Consider the following 21,410-nt stretch of genomic DNA (forward strand, 5'->3'; position numbering starts at 1 on the left):
ATTAGGGACGGCTAGCGCAGATAGCCCTTGAGTAGCTTTGCGCAAAATTCAAAACAAACAAACAATTTACAATACGTCACGGAACGCACTTTAAGAATTTTGAGAGTCGTGTGACAAGTTATTCTATCAGAATAACAGCTAAGATGTTACGATAATAACTACAATTAATCCTAATTATGAGAAACAGAGATGTTATAAAAGTGTTCTAGGTAATCACTTGAATACTTTTGACGGCAGTGATGTTTTAAGCTATTGGTTAACTTTGTCATAGGAAGAAAAAAAGCTTTCATTTGTTTTTAATTTCGCGGAAAGCTACAGAAGGCTATCTTCGTTAACCGTCCCTAATTTAGCAATGTGAGACTAGAGGAAAGGCAGCTAATCATCACCATCCACCGCCAACTCTTGGGCTACTCTTTTACCAAGAAATAGTAGGATTGACCGTCACATTACTAGCGAGTACATTTGGTGTGACGTTGATTCGAACCTGCAACATTCAGATTAGGAGTCGAACGCCTTAACCACCTGGTGGATCAAAAGCTATTATATAAAGAGTAAACATTTCGAAACTCAATAATTTAAATATTTTATTTATGTTGTGTACAGTAGAATAATAGGAATACTTTTAAAATAAAAAGCTGTTCAGGAAACTTAATAAAATGTACGCGAGTGACGTCAATACCTTTAAGTTACATTCCTGCACCAATCACGAACTGAGACAAACAATTTCATTGTGCACAGAGTTGAAAAGTAAGTAAGATTTGTTCTAAGTAACAAATTATAAAACGAGTTTTTACAAGAGGTCAACTTGTAATTTTAAAATTATAAATAAATAAAAAGAGTCCATGAATTTTTCCTTCGCTGGTGCCAAGGGGCCTTTTTTGACTTATAACTTTAAGTATTTTTAACTAAACAGTTATCCAACATAGCTATCATTTGATGCAGTAAAGCCGAGAAGGTATAGAGACGCTTAAGCAGAGGATTCTTATTTAAAAAGAAAACACCAGGTTAGTTAAAAACAATTATTGACTCAACTACGTTGGCATCTTCATGGTACAACAGCAATGAATGACAGAGTTGAATTCGAAGGACAAAATCGCGCCATCTATTGAAAGTCATAATAAACAATATTAATTACAGGCAATAGAAAAACTAAAAAAACCTTCATATGGCCATTCCATGCTAGTTCATGATGTGCTGTCAGTCCCAGTGATGCTTTTGTCCCTACCGAACTTAATTATTAAAAAAAAATAAACAAAGCTCAGAGTCGTTGCAATTCTCTTTCTGGATAGTCCTGGTACCCGAAGTTAATCCATATTTATTTTCCAACGCCATTAAAGTACAAGGGATATCTCCATCCCAGAAATTCCAAAACCCCGATCTAAACACAGTAATGCTGTGTTGTGACAAATTTGGTTGTTGTTCCTCAAATTACTCGCTGTTTTCTACACACAGCGTTACTTTAACAAGTGTACGTAGTGTCATGGAGAGCTATTTTATCAAACAGTCATTATATGTTTATTATTTTGCAGATGACTAGTACCTGTTCATTTCAACTTTGTTTATTTACTAAATATTATTTGATGGTCATTTCTCGCTGAAGCCCTCTAGTGATAACTATGTAAACGTTGTCTTCATTTACGAAAGCAGTTTTTATGCCCGGAACCTTGTTTCAAGACATAAAGTTTCGTATTTCACTTTCATCATTAGACCCTATTCAGTAAAGTGCTTAAAAAGTTAGTTCGATAAACGTTACTTCGAAAAAATATTTTTTGGTATTACAAACTACAATAATGGTTAGTTCTATCTAAAAAGTGAAAAAAAATAAAACGTTACAAATTAACTGTTATTTTCTTCCATTTGTACGTGAAAAACTACAGTACGTTAAAAAAAAATTCATCACTGAAAGTACCTAATAAAGATTTGTGGAAACAGATCGAAACGTTCGCCTAAAATAAGTTTCTGTGCTAAATAGGTGAATGAAGTACCCCGGAAATTTTTGTTAAAATCAATTACAGTTCGCCAGCTAAACGTTTCTGAAATAATATTAATGTTATATTTCTTCAGGTAAACATTGCAGTCTTGTGAAAAATTATAGGTTGAGCCTAAAACACCAAATACTTAGTACATCAACTTTCTTTTGCCAGGAATCTACTATTGGAAAATTAAATCATTGTGGAATACTGTCTTCTGTGATGACAGCAGATGTTTCATAATCAATACCATCGCTTCTCAAAACAAACTCATAATAAGTAGGGTTTTTATTCGCGATAGACACGTGTGTGATAGAAGATACATTACACAAATATCAGTGCTTAAAACCACTAATAATTAAGAGCAGAGCGCCTATAACAATCAATATTCTGCATCTTAAATGTAAGACTTAGGAAGCAAAAGGTATTCCAAAGAACCTTTATGAAGGGTTGAGTAAGCTGTATTGAAATGATTTGGGGCTTCACCGCGTCGTTGCAAAGAAGCATCGTAAGGGTGTCATGTCCGAAGTGCATGACTCCTCCCTGCATTGTTTCTATAAATCTTCTAGTGTACAAGTATGACAGTTTTTCTGAAAGCTCGTTCCAACAGCGTGATTTTAAATAAAGCCATAGGCGCTAAGTCTAGAGACTTAAATGATGTTGTCCTTTTATGGAATAGTGAAAAAACTCGTTTTATTCTCCATCTGATTAAGGTATAAGACAGTTGGATGTATATGGTGTGGAAGCAACATGTGTTGCTTTTCCAGACAAATGTCTTCTTGATTATATTGCTTATTGCTGCCTGGAGTATGTGGACAGTTTTTACCATTGACCTTTGTATGTGCGAGTTCTAACCTACTACAAGATGGGGCAACTTGCTTACCACAGCTTGGCTGCGACTTGTTGCAAGTCTCTTTATGAATGGTCCTATTAACCTAATTCATCCAAATTTCTTTCGTTTCCAATGCTATTAAGTATTATGGATATTACCACCATGGAAATTTTAAATCTCCAATCTGCGTTTGTGTATTTTCAATCGAAAAAGTCTGTTACCTAGTTTTCCCACTGTGTAATGTCAAACAATTGTTCTGATACCTACTATTCCAATTCAATTTTATACCGAATGTGGATGTGTCGGGACTTGTTGGTTTATATATTAGAAGTCATTTCATTATAACGAACTGAACCATTTAAATCGCTAACAACGTCCAACCAGCCCGAAAAATATAATAAATCTAACGTCAGCTCTGCTCTACTGTTGTTGAAACAGATTACCGTATAAAAAACATATACATATATACACACACATAATAAACAGGCTCACATATAAATAACATATCTATAAATACATATAGGTGCACATAATAAAGAGACAACCGTATGAAGAACACATATACACGCATAATAAACTTACTGTTCGCGTGAACAATAAACCTGCTAGTTAACGAATTTAAAAGATCAGTCTAACAATAAACCATGGCCTTCGTAAAGGTTTGTTACAACTCGCGAACTTTCCCACACACTTTACTTTATTATTATCATAAATTCAAAGTCATAAAACGCGAGTTGTCACAAACACACGAAACACATGTTTTACTGTTGTCTCTCCAGTTGTGTTAACATCATTATTGTTTCCTTATTGTGACACAAAAAAATTGTAAAATTCAGAACAAACATCTCAAACAGGTGTCATCCTAGCCAATAAATCATAGAGGTCAGGATATGCATACTCTGTAAACATCTGATTTTCTTAGCTCTGAAAATTGCACTCTTAACAAACGAAATCATAATATTTTAAAGCTAAGGCATTTGTGAAGTTTAGTATGTTCAGAGCTATCACCTCTGTATCATATGGAATACGTTACTGACAGTTACTGCTGTCTATCACCAACGTCTACAATGGATCACTTGTTTGTGTTCATAAATACGTTACTGACAGTTACTGCTGTCTATCACCAAGGTCTACAATGGATCACTTGTTTCTGTTCATAAATACGTTACTGACAGTTACTGCTGTCTATCACCAACGTCTACAATGGATCACTTGTTTGTGTCCAAAAATACATTACCGACAGTTACTGCTGTCTATCACCAACATCTACAATGGATCACTTGTTTGTGTTCAAAAATGCGTTACTGACAGTTACTGCTGTCTATCAACACCTTCTACATTGGATCACATGAACACAGGTTAGCTGGTAGTATTTTGTATATTATCAGTAAACAGGCATTGTACTGATAGTTTATATATTATCAGTACACAGGCATTGTACTGATAGTTTATATATTATCAGTACACATGTTAGCTGCTGCTAGTTTGTATATTATCAGTACACAGGTTAGCTGCTAGTAGTTTGTATATTATCAGTACACATATAAGCTGCTGATAGTTTGTATATTATCAGTATACAGGTTAGCTGCTGGTAGTTTGTATATTATCAGTACACAGGTTAGCTGCTGGTAGTTTGTATATTATCAGTATACATGTGAGCTGCTGATAGTTTGTATATTATCAGTACACATGTGAGCTGCTGGGGATTGTATATTATCAGTACACAGGTTAGCTGCTGGTAGTTTGTATATTATCAGTACACATGTAAGCTGCTGATAGTTTGTATATTATCAGTACACATATAAACTGCTGATAGTTTGTATTATCAGTGCACATGTGAGCTGCTGATAGTTTGTATATTATCAGTACACAGGTTAGCTGCTGATAGTTTGTATATTATCAGTATACAGGTTAGCTGCTGGTAGTTTGTATATTATCAGTACACAGGTTAGCTGCTGGTAGTTTGTATATTATCAGTACACAGGTTAGCTGCTGATAGTTTGTATATTATCAGTATACAGGTTAGCTGCTGGTAGTTTGTATATTATCAGTACACAGGTTAGCTGCTGGTAGTTTGTATATTATCAGTATACAGGTTAGCTGCTGGTAGTTTGTATATTATCAGTGCACATGTGAGCTGCTGATAGTTTGTATATTATCAGTGCACATGTGAGCTGCTGATAGTTTGTATATTATCAGTACACATATAAGCTGCTGGTAGTTTGTATATTATCAGTACACATGTGAGCTGCTGATAGTTTGTATATTATCAGTACACATATAAGCTGCTGATAGTTTGTATATTATCAGTACACATATAAGCTGCTGGTAGTTTGTATATTATCAGTGCACATGTGAGCTGCTGATAGTTTGTATATTATCAGTACACATATAAGCTGCTGGTAGTTTGTATATTATCAGTACACATGTGAGCTGCTGATAGTTTGTATATTATCAGTACACATATAAGCTGCTGATAGTTTGTATATTATCAGTACACAGGTTAGCTGCTGGTAGTTTGTATATTATCAGTACACATGTGAGCTGCTGGGGATTGTATATTATCAGTACACAGGTTAGCTGCTGGTAGTTTGTATATTATCAGTACACAGGTTAGCTGCTGGTAGTTTGTATATTATCAGTACACATGTGAGCTGCTGATAGTTTGTATATTATCAGTACACATGTGAGCTGCTGATAGTTTGTATATTATCAGTACACATATAAACTGCTGATAGTTTGTATTATCAGTGCACGTGTGAGCTGCTGATAGTTTGTATATTATCAGTACACAGGTTAGCTGCTGATAGTTTGTATATTATCAGTATACAGGTTAGCTGCTGGTAGTTTGTATATTATCAGCACACAGGTTAGCTGCTGGTAGTTTGTATATTATCAGTACACATATAAGCTGCTGGTAGTTTGTATATTATCAGTACACAGGTTAGCTGCTGATAGTTTGTATATTATCAGTACACATATAAGCTGCTGGTAGTTTGTATATTATCAGTACACAGGTTAGCTGCTGGTAGTTTGTATATTATCAGTACACATGTGAGCTGCTGGGGATTGTATATTATCAGTACACAGGTTAGCTGCTGGTAGTTTGTATATTATCAGTACACATGTAAGCTGCTGATAGTTTGTATATTATCAGTACACATGTGAGCTGCTGATAGTTTGTATATTATCAGTACACATATAAACTGCTGATAGTTTGTATTATCAGTGCACATGTGAGCTGCTGATAGTTTGTATATTATCAGTACACAGGTTAGCTGCTGATAGTTTGTATATTATCAGTATACAGGTTAGCTGCTGGTAGTTTGTATATTATCAGTGCACATGTGAGCTGCTGATAGTTTGTATATTATCAGTACACAGGTTAGCTGCTGGTAGTTTGTATATTATCAGTACACAGGTTAGCTGCTGGTAGTTTGTATATTATCAGTACACATATAAGCTGCTGGTAGTTTGTATATTATTAGTACACATGTGAGCTGCTGATAGTTTGTATATTATCAGTACACAGGTTAGCTGCTGGTAGTTTGTATATTATCAGTACACAGGTTAGCTGCTGGTAGTTTGTATTATCAGTGCACATGTGAGCTGCTGATAGTTTGTATATTATCAGTACACAGGTTAGCTGCTGGTAGTTTGTATATTATCAGTACACATATAAGCTGCTGATAGTTTGTATATTATCAGTACACATATAAGCTGCTGGTAGTTTGTATATTATCAGTACACATATAAGCTGCTGGTAGTTTGTATATTATCAGTACACAGGTTAGCTGCTGGTAGTTTGTATATTATCAGTACACATGTAAGCTGCTGATAGTTTGTATATTATCAGTACACGGGTTAGCTGCTGATAGTTTGTATATTATCAGTATACAGGTTAGCTGCTGGTAGTTTGTATATTATCAGTGCACATGTGAGCTGCTGATAGTTTGTATATTATCAGTACACATATAAGCTGCTGGTAGTTTGTATATTATCAGTACACATGTGAGCTGCTGATAGTTTGTATATTATCAGTACACATATAAGCTGCTGATAGTTTGTATATTATCAGTACACAGGTTAGCTGATGGTAGTTTGTATATTATCAGTACACATGTGAGCTGCTGGGGATTGTATATTATCAGTACACAGGTTAGCTGCTGGTAGTTTGTATATTATCAGTACACATGTGAGCTGCTGATAGTTTGTATATTATCAGTACACAGGTTAGCTGCTGGTAGTTTGTATATTATCAGTACACATATAAGCTGCTGGTAGTTTGTATATTATCAGTACACATATAAGCTGCTGGTAGTTTGTATATTATCAGTACACATGTGAGCTGCTGGGGATTGTATATTATCAGTACACAGGTTAGCTGCTAGTAGTTTGTATATTATCAGTACACATGTAAGCTGCTGATAGTTTGTATATTATCAGTACACATGTGAGCTGCTGATAGTTTGTATATTATCAGTACACATATAAACTGCTGATAGTTTGTATTATCAGTGCACATGTGAGCTGCTGATAGTTTGTATATTATCAGTACACAGGTTAGCTGCTGGTAGTTTGTATATTATCAGTATACAGGTTAGCTGCTGGTAGTTTGTATATTATCAGTGCACATGTGAGTTGCTGATAGTTTGTATATTATCAGTACACATATAAGCTGCTGGTAGTTTGTATATTATCAGTACACAGGTTAGCTGCTGGTAGTTTGTATATTATCAGTACACAGGTTAGCTGCTGGGGATTGTATATTATCAGTACACATATAAGCTGCTGGTAGTTTGTATATTATTAGTACACATGTGAGCTGCTGATAGTTTGTATATTATCAGTACACATATAAGCTGCTGATAGTTTGTATATTATCAGTACACAGGTTAGCTGCTGGTAGTTTGTATATTATCAGTACACATGTGAGCTGCTGATAGTTTGTATATTATCAGTACACAGGTTAGCTGCTGGTAGTTTGTATTATCAGTGCACGTGTGAGCTGCTGATAGTTTGTATATTATCAGTACACATGTGAGCTGCTGATAGTTTGTATATTATTAGTACACATGTGAGCTGCTGATAGTTTGTATATTATCAGTATACAGGTTAGCTGCTGATAGTTTGTATTATCAGTGCACATGTGAGCTGCTGATAGTTTGTATATTATCAGTACACAGGTTAGCTGCTGATAGTTTGTATATTATCAGTATACAGGTTAGCTGCTGGTAGTTTGTATATTATCAGTGCACATGTGAGCTGCTGATAGTTTGTATATTATCAGTACACATGTGAGCTGCTGATAGTTTGTATATTATCAGTACACAGGTTAGCTGCTGGTAGTTTGTATTATCAGTGCACATGTGAGCTGCTGATAGTTTGTATATTATCAGTGCACATGTGAGCTGCTGATAGTTTGTATATTATCAGTACACAGGTTAGCTGCTGGTAGTTTGTATATTATCAGTACACATGTGAGCTGCTGGGGATTGTATATTATCAGTACACAGGTTAGCTGCTGGTAGTTTGTATATTATCAGTACACATGTGAGCTGCTGGGGATTGTATATTATCAGTACACAGGTTAGCTGCTGGTAGTTTGTATTATCAGTGCACATGTGAGCTGCTGGTAGTTTGTATTATCAGTGCACATGTGAGCTGCTGATAGTTTGTATATTATCAGTACACATGTGAGCTGCTGGGGATTGTATATTATCAGTACACAGGTTAGCTGCTGGTAGTTTGTATTATCAGTGCACATGTGAGCTGCTGGTAGTTTGTATATTATCAGTACACATGTGAGCTGCTGGGGATTGTATATTATCAGTACACAGGTTAGCTGCTGGTAGTTTGTATTATCAGTGCACATGTGAGCTGCTGATAGTTTGTATATTATCAGTACACATGTGAGCTGCTGGGGATTGTATATTATCAGTACACAGGTTAGCTGCTGGTAGTTTGTATATTATCAGTGCACATGTGAGCTGCTGGTAGTTTGTATTATCAGTGCACAGGTTAGCTGCTGGTAGTTTGTATATTATCAGTACACATGTGAGCTGCTGATAGTTTGTATATTATCAGTACACAGGTTAGCTGCTGGTAGTTTGTATTATCAGTCAGTGCACGTGAGCTGCTGATAGTTTGTATATTATCAGTACACATGTGAGCTGCTGATAGTTTGTATATTATTAGTACACATGTGAGCTGCTGATAGTTTGTATATTATCAGTATACAGGTTAGCTGCTGATAGTTTGTATTATCAGTGCACATGTGAGCTGCTGATAGTTTGTATATTATCAGTACACAGGTTAGCTGCTGATAGTTTGTATATTATCAGTATACAGGTTAGCTGCTGGTAGTTTGTATATTATCAGTGCACATGTGAGCTGCTGATAGTTTGTATATTATCAGTACACATGTGAGCTGCTGATAGTTTGTATATTATCAGTACACAGGTTAGCTGCTGGTAGTTTGTATTATCAGTGCACATGTGAGCTGCTGATAGTTTGTATATTATCAGCGCACATGTGAGCTGCTGATAGTTTGTATATTATCAGTACACAGGTTAGCTGCTGGTAGTTTGTATATTATCAGTACACATGTGAGCTGCTGGGGATTGTATATTATCAGTACACAGGTTAGCTGCTGGTAGTTTGTATATTATCAGTACACATGTGAGCTGCTGGGGATTGTATATTATCAGTACACAGGTTAGCTGCTGGTAGTTTGTATTATCAGTGCACATGTGAGCTGCTGGTAGTTTGTATATTATCAGTGCACATGTGAGCTGCTGATAGTTTGTATATTATCAGTACACATGTGAGCTGCTGGGGATTGTATATTATCAGTACACAGGTTAGCTGCTGGTAGTTTGTATTATCAGTGCACATGTGAGCTGCTGGTAGTTTGTATATTATCAGTACACACATGTGAGCTGCTGGGGATTGTATATTATCAGTACACAGGTTAGCTGCTGGTAGTTTGTATTATCAGTGCACATGTGAGCTGCTGATAGTTTGTATATTATCAGTACACATGTGAGCTGCTGGGGATTGTATATTATCAGTACACAGGTTAGCTGCTGGTAGTTTGTATATTATCAGTGCACATGTGAGCTGCTGGTAGTTTGTATTATCAGTGCACAGGTTAGCTGCTGGTAGTTTGTATATTATCAGTACACAGGTTAGCTGCTGGTAGTTTGTATTATCAGTGCACATGTGAGCTGCTGATAGTTTGTATATTATCAGTACACATATAAGCTGCTGGTAGTTTGTATATTATCAGTACACATGTAAGCTGCTGATAGTTTGTATATTATCAGTACACATGTGAGCTGCTGGTAGTTTGTATATTATAATTGTGTTCCTGAGTTCAGTTTATCTAGGACTAGCAGTTTTTAAGATATAATCATGTCTCTTGATGGATCAGCAGTAACTCTAAAATCCAGAATTCGAGTTCCCTTGGTGTACAGAATACAAATAGCTTATTGTGTAGCTTTGTGCTGAAACTAGCAAGTAAACAAATAATTATATCACCTGTGATTCAGTGGTAAATCTAAAATTCGGGGTTTGATTTCCACGTGGTGAACGCAGCATAAATAACTTGTTGTGTAGGTTTGAGCTGAAACGTACAAACAAAGATATAAAATATAATAGTGTCACTCAGAAAGTAAGCGGTAACGCTAAAACCCAGGGTTTGATATCCCCGTTGTGGACAGAGCGTCCATTGTGTAACTTTGCGCTGAAACATGCAAACAAATACATCAGACATTATATATACCTATATCCTGAAGCTGTTATAAATTTTACCTTTACATATGTTTTAAGATATTCAAAGATGACATACGTATAACGAAAGTAATTCGCTTGTATCTATTGATGTATTGAAGTTAAACAAAACGTAATATCAAAATGTTAAGTACAAGCTTCCATTTTTATCTTCATTGGAACAAGGGAATTTTACAAACGAAAGACTTAGGACGTGGTTTAACACATCGATTAAACAGAGAGAGAGTGAATAAGAAACTTAAGACGTGGTTTAACAGGTTGATTAAAGAGAGAGAGTGAATCTGAAACTTAAGACGTGGTTTAACAGATCGATTAAAGAGAGAAAGTGAATCTGAAACTTAAAACGTGGTTTACCAGATTGATTAAAGAGAGAGAGTGAATCTGAAACATAAGACGTGGTTTAACAGGTTGATTAAAGAGAGAGAGAGTGAATCTGTCAACATAAGACGTGGTTTAACAGGTTGATTAAAGAGAGAGAGTGAATCTGAAACTTAAGACGTGATTTAACAGGTTGATTAAAGAGAGAGAGTGAATCTGAAACTTAAGAAGTGGTTTAACAGATTGATTAAAGATAGAGAGAGTGAATCTGAAACTTAAGACGTGGTTTAACAGGTTGATTAAAGAGACAGAGTGAATCTGAAACATAAGACGTGGTTTAACAGGTTGATTAAAGAGAGAGAGTGAATCTGAAACTTAAGACGTGGTTTAACAGATTGATTAAAGAGAGAGTGAATCTAAAACTTAAGACGTGGTTTAACAGATTGATTAAAGAGAGAGAGAGTGAATCTGAAACTTATGACGTGGTTTAACAGGTTGATTAAAGAGAGAGAGTGAATCTGAAACTTAAGACGTGGTTTAACAGGTTGATTAAAGAGAGAGAGTGAATCTGAAACTACAGACGTGATTTAACAGATTGATTAAAGAGAGAGAGAGAGAATCTGAAACATAAGACGTGGTTTAACAGATTGAGTAAAGAGAGAGAGAGTGAATCTGAAACTTAAGACATGGTTTAACAGATTGATTAAAGAGAGAGAGAGAGTGAATCTAAAACTTAAGACATGGCTTAACAGATTGATTAAAGAGAGAGAGAGAGTGAATCTGAAACATAAGACGTGGTTTAACAGGTTGGTTAAAGAGAGAGAGTGAATCTGAAACTTAAGACGTGGTTTAACAGGTTGATTAAAGAGACAGTGAATCTGAAACATAAGACGTGGTTTAACAGGTTGATTAAAGAGAGATTGAATCTGAAACTTAAGACGTGGTTTAACAGATTGATTAAAGAGAGAGAGAGTGAATCTAAAACTTAAGACGTGGTTTAACAGATTGATTAAAGAGAGAGTGAATCTGAAACTTATGACGTGGTTTAACAGGTTGGTTAAAGAGAGAGAGTGAATCTGAAACTTAAGACGTGGTTTAACAGATTGATTAAAGAGAGAGAGAGTGAATCTGAAACTTAAGACGTGGTTTAACAGGTTGATTAAAGAGAGAGAGTGAATCTAAAACTTAAGACATGGTTTAACAGATTGATTAAAGAGAGAGAGAGAGTGAATCTGAAACATAAGACGTGGTTTAACAGATTGATTAAAGAGAGAGAGTGAATCTGAAACTTAAGACGTGGTTTAACAGGTTGATTAAAGAGAGTGTGAATCTAAAACTTAAGACATGGTTTAACAGATTGATTAAAGAGAGAGAGAGAGTGAATCTGAAACATAAGACGTGGTTTAACAGGTTGGTTAAAGAGAGAGAGTGAATCTGAAACTTAAGACGTGGTTTAACAGGTTGATTAAAGAGACAGTGAATCTGAAACATAAGACGTGGTTTAACAGGTTGATTAAAGAGAGAGTGAATCTGAAACTTAAGACGTGGTTTAACAGATTGATTAAAGAGAGAGAGAGTGAATCTAAAACTTAAGACGTGGTTTAACAGATTGATTAAAGAGAGAGAGAGTGAATCTGAAACTTATGACGTGGTTTAACAGGTTGGTTAAAGAGAGAGAGTGAATCTGAAACTTAAGACGTGGTTTAACAGATTGATTAAAGAGAGAGAGAGTGAATCTGAAACTTAAGACGTGGTTTAACAGGTTGATTAAAGAGAGAGAGTGAATCTGAAACTTCAGACGTGATTTAACAGATTGATTAAAGAGAGAGAGAGAGTGAATCTGAAACATAAGACGTGGTTTAACAGATTGAGTAAAGAGAGAGAGAGTGAATCTGAAACTTAAGACATGGTTTAACAGATTGATTAAAGAGAGAGAGAGAGAGTGAATCTAAAACTTAAGACATGGTTTAACAGATTGATTAAAGAGAGAGAGAGTGAATCTGAAACTTAAGACGTGGTTTAACAGATTGAGTAAAGAGAGAGAGAGAGTGAATCTGAAGATAAATATTATTCTCAGATTCTTGCTTTATCTGGCGAAGTAATTTTATCAACATAATTAATTATTTTAGGTTCCGTTATTCACTTTTGAAATATCTATAAAATATAAAATATTTACTTCGGTTTGACCTTGATTTGAAACTTGTCTGTATTTAGATTGGAATCGAAGCTCACGTTGCATGTAATTTATATGAAGTACACAATAGCCACTTAACCCTAACTAGTGTTTGTATGTAATTTACATGAAGTATACAATAATCACTTAACCCTAATTAGTGTATATATGCATGTGAAATTGTCCTGTTTCTTTATTGAGTCCAGACATTTCAAAACAGTGTTTTATATGTATATATGTTCTATTTATTTACTGATTCCATATATTTCATAAGAGTGAATATATGCTATCTTTCTCTACTAATTACAGAATTTCCGAAAAAAGTACTGATTATTTATGCTGTTTTATTTCCTAAATGGCTCGAGACATTTCCAACAAAGTAGGTCGTATGTCTGAGCCAGCCGTTTTCCGTCATTAACTTCAGACATTCCTAACGTGTTGTTCTGTTTCCACACTAACTGCACGGATCTCCATTAATGTAGAGCGTACGTATGTGTGTTTTATTCGATTTAACAATTGATCAGAGAAATTCTCATCTAATACATCAGATACATTAATCATTGTGGACAGAGCTGACAAGTCGGTTGGTATTAATCAAGATAAAAGTGTACTTTTGTAGGCCTCGTAAGAAATCCTTACGTACGAAGGAAACAAACACACGTGTTATTAGCACTTTGTTTGAAAGCTGACAGTCTATTAAAAATGACGTACGACAGTTAATTATTTGTTTTACATGGTGCAATACAAACTATAGGTCAGTGAAACATGAAGTGCCTTATTCCTTTATGGCATAAATTGTGTAGTTTATATATATATACGTTTGTGTATGTGTGCAGAGAGAGATTATATATATATAAAGCTTCAACTCCAAGTTTTATAAGTAATATCAATAATATAATCTAACATACAGACATTGGAATGGCACGAGACATGATCAAAATAACGAAACTTTATAGCAAATAAAAAATCTTGTTTATTATTAAGCACAGAGGTACACAAAGGGCTATCGGCGCTCCGCCCACTGCCGTTGTCCAAACCCGATTTCTTGCGGTATAAGTCCACAGACCTACCGCTGTGTTCCTGGATAATAAAACACTTTATAAGTTCTGAGAAATGTAGGTGTACACATAATTTACAGTTTGTAATGGATATGTTCGTGGTTTAATATCATTTCTATATCGTCAATGAAACGGGGTTGTTAAGGCCAAGGTGTTTAAACCCCAACCATTCCAAGCCATCAAATTGGTGGTCAGTCGTGGAGGACTCATCGATCCCAGTTATGAGGTTTAAACATTTATAAAATCAGCACATTTTAAACTTTAAATGTCCTTTTTACTTTAACTCAAATAAATACATTCAAAACCACAACAGTAGAATATAAATATGAAAATTGCAATAACATATACTAACACCATCACCCCTGTAAAATGCGATAACAAGAAAATAAAAACCAGCCTCCGTCCTGTAAGGTCCGGCATGGCCAGAGGGGTTAAGTCGTTCAACTCGGACTCTGAGGGTCGCGGGTTTCAATCCCGGTCGCAACAAACATGCTCGCCTTTTAAGCTGTGGGGGCGTTATAATGTGACGATCAATCCCACTATTCGTTTGTAAAAGAGTAGCCCAAGAGTTGGCGGTGGGTGGTGATGACTAGCTGCCTTCCCTCTAGTCTTACACTCCTAAATTAGGGACAGCTAGCGCAGATAGTCCTCGTATAGCTTTGCGCGAAATTCAAAAACAAACAAACCGTTCTGTAAAGGCATATCTGTGGACTTACATCGCTAGAAACCAGGTTTCGATACCCGCCTTAGGTAGAGCACAGATAGTCTATTCTGTAGATTTGTACTTATGTTCAAATAAACATAAGACCTGCCTATCGTGACGACAGGCTGTCGAAACACACAATAAGATGTTGAAAAAAATCAGTATATTTAACTGAGTTCTGACATTTATAGACCAACAAGTCAAATAAATCTTCAAATGTCAGTACCGAAAATCATGCGTCATCTGTTATGTTAGCCTCGCTTGTTGAATCAAACTCATCTGTTACGTTAACCTTTCTGGTTGAACCAAAGTCATCTACTATGTTAACCTCACTTATTGAACGAAACTCGTGTTATGTTAACCTCGTCTGTTGAATCAAACTCATCTGCTATGTTCACTTCGCTTGTTGAATCAAACTCATCTGCTATGTTAGCCTCGCTTGTTGAATCAAACTCATCTGTTATGTTAACCTCCCTAGCTGAATAAAACTCATGTGCTATGTTAATATCTTTTGTTGAATCAATCACATCTCTTACGTTAACCTGTTTTGCTGAATCAAATTCATCTGTTAAGTTAACCTCTCTTGTTGAATTAAACACTTTCTGTTACGTTAACCTCTCTTGTTGAATTAAACACTTTCTGTTACGTTTTCAGTTTAAATAAGATGACAAACTGCGTTTACTTAGGTTGATCCCATCTGCTTATATATATATCCTTATGGTCTGATAATGGTTTTTTAATACGTATCAGTTGGAACGTATAACGTTTAGTGTCCATAGTTCAATGTTGATTATATTGTACTGGAAGGTATACAGTTTGAGTACATGATCCAGTCCTGGTACTCTATAACAAAGCTCGCTGGTTGTGACGTATACAAAATGTCTAATATAAAAGCCTAAATAATTAACTGGTCGAAACGTTATGGGAATAATAACACATAAAATAAAGACAAACAAAATATGAATAATTGTACCTTTAGTAACATCGAGATTCAATATGAAAACTGGCACAATATGTAGTAACGTCAAACCTTAAGTCTTGCATTTCGTTAGAAAAGTCAGAATTGTCTTACACAATATACTTATTAGATATAAAAAGGTGTAATAATTTCACAGAAAAACGGCTAGTTTACGATTATATGTTTCAATGTTTGAGACACTGGATTTATGGTTGTTTGTTTTTGAATTTCGCACAAAGCTACGCAAGGGCTATCTGCGCTAGCCGTCCCTAATTTAGCAGTGTAAGACTAGATAGAGGGAAGGCAGCTAGTCATCACCACCCACCGCCAACTCTTGAGCTACTCTTTTACCAACGAATAGTGGGATTGACCGTCACATTATAACGTCCCCACGGCTGAAAGGGGCGAGCATGTTTAGCGCGACGGGGATGCGAACCTGCGACCCTCAGATTACGAGTCGCACGCCTTAACACGCTTGGCCATGCCGGGCCTTTAGCAGTGTAAGACTAGAGGAAAGGCAGCTAGTCATCACCACCCACTGCCAACTCTTGAGCTACTCTTTTACCAACGAATATTGGGATTGACCGTTACATTATAACGCCCCCACGGCTGAGTGGGCGAGGATGTTTAGCGCGACCTGGATTCGATCTCCGCGACCCTCAGATTACTAGTCGAATGCCTTAACACGTGCGTAAAAAAGAAACAAACTTATTAAAATAATAACAAAGTAACTCACGGACACGATCGTTGGACGCTTTTTAAAATGACTTCTAATTATTTCCAAGTTGAGCAGTTTATCCCAAAGTTACTTATGCTTATGATATAATATGTCAAGGTGTAAACATTGAAAATTCATGGGGGTTTTTCTCTTGTTTTCTTTTTTGCCTTGAAAAATAAAGTTTAATATCTTAAGTGTTTTACATCATTTACGGAATGTCTGTTGTAATTCTTGTACCGTTTCGCTATGAACTTTGCACAAAATAAATTCATTTAATTTTCGTCAAAACAGTTCCGAGAATTTTCATTAATTTGTTAAAAGAACAGACACGTCCAACTGTCCTTATTTTTATACAAAAAGAACGAAAGTATAACAACAAACTATTTTAGAAATGGATTTTTCCGATGTATGAAAACATTATTCTCTTTGGTTAAAATTTTCGACCAAAGCTACACGAAGGCTGTCTGCTCGTAGCCATCCGTAATTTAATCAATTAAACTAGAATAATTGTTTGTTTTTTGAATTTCGCGCAAAGCTACACGAGGGCTATCTGTGCTAGCCGTCCCTAATTTAGCAGTGTAAGACTAGAGGGAAGGCAGCTAGTCATCACCACCCACCGCCAACTCTTGGGCTACTATTTTACCAACGAATAGTGGGATTGACCGTCACATTATAACGCCCCCACGGCTGAAAGGGCGAGCATGTTTGGCGCGACGGGGATGCGAACCCGCGACCCTCAGATTACGAGTCGCACGCCTTTACACGCTTGGCCATTCCGGGCCAAACTAGAATGAAGACACCCACTACCATCTATTGGGTTAATCCCATCTGGCCAAATAGTGACATTTGACCGCTACTCTTATAGAATACCCACGGATTCAAAGAGTGAAGTGTGTCTTTGCGGCAGAAGGACACGAACCACGGATTCACAGATTCACAAACTCTAGTCCACGCTTAGCCCGTCAAAACATCAACTAATTGGACATAATTAGTAACAGTATTTCGGTAGGTTTGAAGAATTTTGTTAAACAATAAAACACATATTGATGTAAAATAGTGTAATTATTACACTTTTCCACCAGCTTCATATTCGAGACTCTTCTGTGTTTTAATATATTCATGCTGGGTTTATTTTCACATGATCAGTGGGTGTGGATGTGTCATTTTAATTTTACTGAAGGTTGGTTATATTATCGAGAAATTGATCACTTTCCACGATAGTTGTTGACTAATATGTTATATTAATTCATTAATCACTCGTTAAGAATGCGGGAGAGGGCGCTCAGGAATTTATTTATTTGTTTCTTTGTTTTGAATTTCGCGCAAGGCTACACAACGTCTATCTGCGCTAGCCGTTCGTAATTTAGAAGTGTAAGACTAGAGGGAAGTCAGTCAGGCATCACCACCCTACGCCAACTTTTGGGCTACTCTTTTACCAACGAATAATGCGATTGGCCGTGACATTATGATGTTTCACGCCTAAAAGGACGACAGGGTTTGTTGAGACGGAGATTCGAACCATCAATTTCCTTATCGTGAGTCAAGCACTCTACCCAACTGGGTATTTTATCTGTACATTATTACACCTGGAATTATTCTGTTAAAACAACACAAGGGATAGATTAGTGACAATAATTTAACGTGTTAAAACAACACAGAGGATAGATTAGTGACAATAATTTAACGTGTTAAAACAACACAAGGGATAGATTAGTGACAATAATTTAACGTGTTAAAACAACACAAGGGATAGATTAGTGACAATAATTTAACGTGTTAAAACAACACAGAGGATAGATTAGTGACAATAATTTAACGTGTTAAAACAACACAAGGGATAGATTAGTGACAATAATTTAACGTGTTAAAACAACACAAGGGATAGATTAGTGACAATAATTTAACGTGTTAAAACAACACAAGGGATAGATTAGTGACAATAATTTAACGTGTTAAAACAACACAGAGGATAGATTAGTGACAATAATTTAACGTGTTAAAACAACACAGAGGATAGATTAGTGACAATAATTTAACGTGTTAAAACAACACAAGGGATAGATTAGTGACAATAATTTAACGTGTTAAAACAACACAGAGGATAGATTAGTGACAATAATTTAACGAATTTAAACAATAATAATAATGCTATAAAACACAGTACTATACTATAGAACACTGTATAATACTGTAGAACACTGTACAATACTATAGAACATAGTACCATACTATAGACCACAGCACAACATAGAACATTGTATATTAATATAGAACACTGTACCATACTATAGAATACTGTACGTACTATATAATACTGTGCGTAGTATAAAACACTGTACGTATTACAGAACAGGGTACCGTGCTATTAAACACGTTACATTCTGTAAAACACTGAAAATCGTTTTTAACCGCAGTAATTTTAACTAGTTAAAATCAGGAAAACATGCTTCATGTATTCTTTTTTTTTTTATGTTTTGTGTGTTTGTATCTACATAACGACGTGAAACTGACATGTGAGCGTGTGGTTTTGTTGCACATTGTCCCCCTATTAACACACGAGTGTGAATTATTTTTGAAGCAGGCACGTGAGTAGTTTACGACAATAAACACCCTCCGCCCCTTCCTGTTACTACTTTTATATAGGAAGACACAGACTTAAAAATATATACGAATATATCTGTATTGTAAGAGATTCTTATTAAATCAATAACTTCATAACTATAAAATTAATCTGAAAACTATTCGTAGTTTTGTAAGTTGAATTCAGTGGACGGTAAACCAGATGTGTTCATAGCGAGTGGAACTGAACATTAAACGTTTGATAATAGTCAGTACACCATTCGTTTATTTCTGCGTTAATATTTTATATGAAATAATGTTGGTCGGTTTCTAGAACCAACTGTTGGCTGATTGGCTCAAAATAAAATGAATAAAATGATAACAGTTGTTCAGGTCCTCAAAGTCAACTGGGTGAAGTCGAGAACTTCCAATTTGTTCAGAGCCAATTGAATCTCCATCACTCCGAACATGCTCGTCCCTTCAGTCGTGGGTGCGTTAAAATGTGACGGTCAATCACACAGTTCGTTGGTAAAAGAGTAGCCCAAGAGTTGGCGGTGGGTGGTGATGACTAGCTGTCTTCCCTCTAGTCTTACACTGCTAAATTAGAGACGGCTAGCACAGATACCCCTCGAGTAGCTTTGTGCGAAATTCAAAAAACAAACAAACCAATCACTGCTTCTGTGTAAAATACAAGTTTAATTCATCACGTTTGTTTTGTCCCCCAGTGGCACAGCGGTACATCCGCGGTCTTACAACGCTAGAATCCGAGTTTCAACACGCGCCCGTGATGGACAGATCTCAGATAGTCTATTGTCTACATTTGTGTACAAACACACAGTCCTTACCCCCACCCTACAACCAGCGATATATCTCTGGACTTACAATGCCCGAAACAGGATTTCACTACAGACAGCCCATTGTGTAACTTTGTGCTCAGTTACAAACAAACACATTTGTTTTAATGTTTTTGTTCCCGGATTTGTTTATTTTTCTGTCCAATGACACTGTTTTTTCCTTTTTTTTACCGTTTCTTCCGATTGCTGAAGCATTCAGAAAACAAACAAAAAGCCATTAGTGTCATATTAGTTCACTTCAAGAACTTAGTGGACTAATAATTTAAAATAACTCACCCTGTCCAAAATAAAAAGTCCACCAGACGTCGTCTTCGGTAAAGACAGAATACTTTCATATTGATGTTTCTTGTCTGGCGTTTAACTGTTTCTCTTTAAGCATGGTTAAACAGGTGTTATCCTGAATATTATCCTCTGAGTTGGATTTATGACCTCATCTCGTCTCCTGTTTCGCACCTCAAAGATAATACTGTGTTGAATATTTCACTTCGCTAGTTATAAAAGTCGTTAAACATGCCGACGGTCACGATTGCCATGATTTAAATTTCTCTTAGATTTAAATTAAAAATAAGTAAGTGAATTTCGAGCCACGTTTTATGGTAGGCTCTTGTTCTACAGTCAGTGCGTCTTATTCTGAAACTGAACACTGTACTTCCGAGCGAGGCGCACTTTGAAACAATAGCGCCACCAGTGGAAACTTTGAGGCGTTAGTTCAATATTCATTCTAACCATGGAACTGGAAGAAACACACGTGTAATAAAGCTTGAAAAATATGCCAATATTCACGTGCATCTTTCGTGGCTTCGCTTTCTTTGATGCATAAGAAATTAATTTCTATTCCTGTACCGAACGTTGTGTATACGGAGAACACGATATCGATTTTTGATATCTGTTATATTTATAACAAAAGGTGTGTTGTTTGTCTTTCAGCACCTTCTCACGGTCTATTTATCTCCGCACGTGTCTCTCTACTGTTTCTCTATCGGTTTGTGTCTGTCAACTTATAGATTGTTCGTTTATTTTAATTTTCCATAAAGCTATACGAGAGCTATCTGCGCTAGCCGTAAATAATTTAGCAGTGTAAGACTAAATGAAAGGCAGCTAGTCGTTTCTGCCCACCACTAAAGGTTGGGCTACTCTTTTACCAAAGAATAGTGGAATTCATCGTCACATTACAATGCTCTCACGGCTGGAAGAGTGAGCATGTTTTGGTGTGATGGGGGTTCGAACCCGCGACCCTCAGATTACGAGTCAGTTAACGTCTCAGCCAATGAAAATTGTTTACCTGAAAGGCGTTTCTCGAACCATTGCTCGTCGAATTGTTTTGCTCTTAAATCGATTTTGCCCTACTGTGGCTCATCGATAACTCGAGAAGAATTATAATGTTGAAAATTAGGTTTCGATACCATCGATAATTATATCATTTGGCCCATTGTGTAACTTTGTGTTTAACAACTAGCAAAACGGAAGCAAATA

The 21,410-nt window shown here is 36.1% G+C and overlaps 1 protein-coding gene across 1 annotated transcript in view; it reads right to left on the reverse strand.

Annotated features, from left to right (window-relative positions):
• Positions 1-20,587, reverse strand: part of LOC143228779 (glycine receptor subunit alpha-4-like) — a 51,346-nt gene extending 30,759 nt beyond the window's left edge. The window contains exon 1 of the mRNA XM_076460133.1: positions 20,214-20,587. Within this exon, the coding sequence (XP_076316248.1) occupies positions 20,214-20,272 (59 nt within the window). The 5' untranslated portion in view covers positions 20,273-20,587. The remainder of the gene's footprint in view (positions 1-20,213) is intronic.
• Between the last annotated feature and the right edge of the window lie 823 nt (positions 20,588-21,410).

The sequence above is a fragment of the Tachypleus tridentatus genome, chromosome 10 (genome assembly GCF_004210375.1).
Source record: "Tachypleus tridentatus isolate NWPU-2018 chromosome 10, ASM421037v1, whole genome shotgun sequence".
Lineage (NCBI taxonomy): Eukaryota > Metazoa > Arthropoda > Merostomata > Xiphosura > Limulidae > Tachypleus > Tachypleus tridentatus.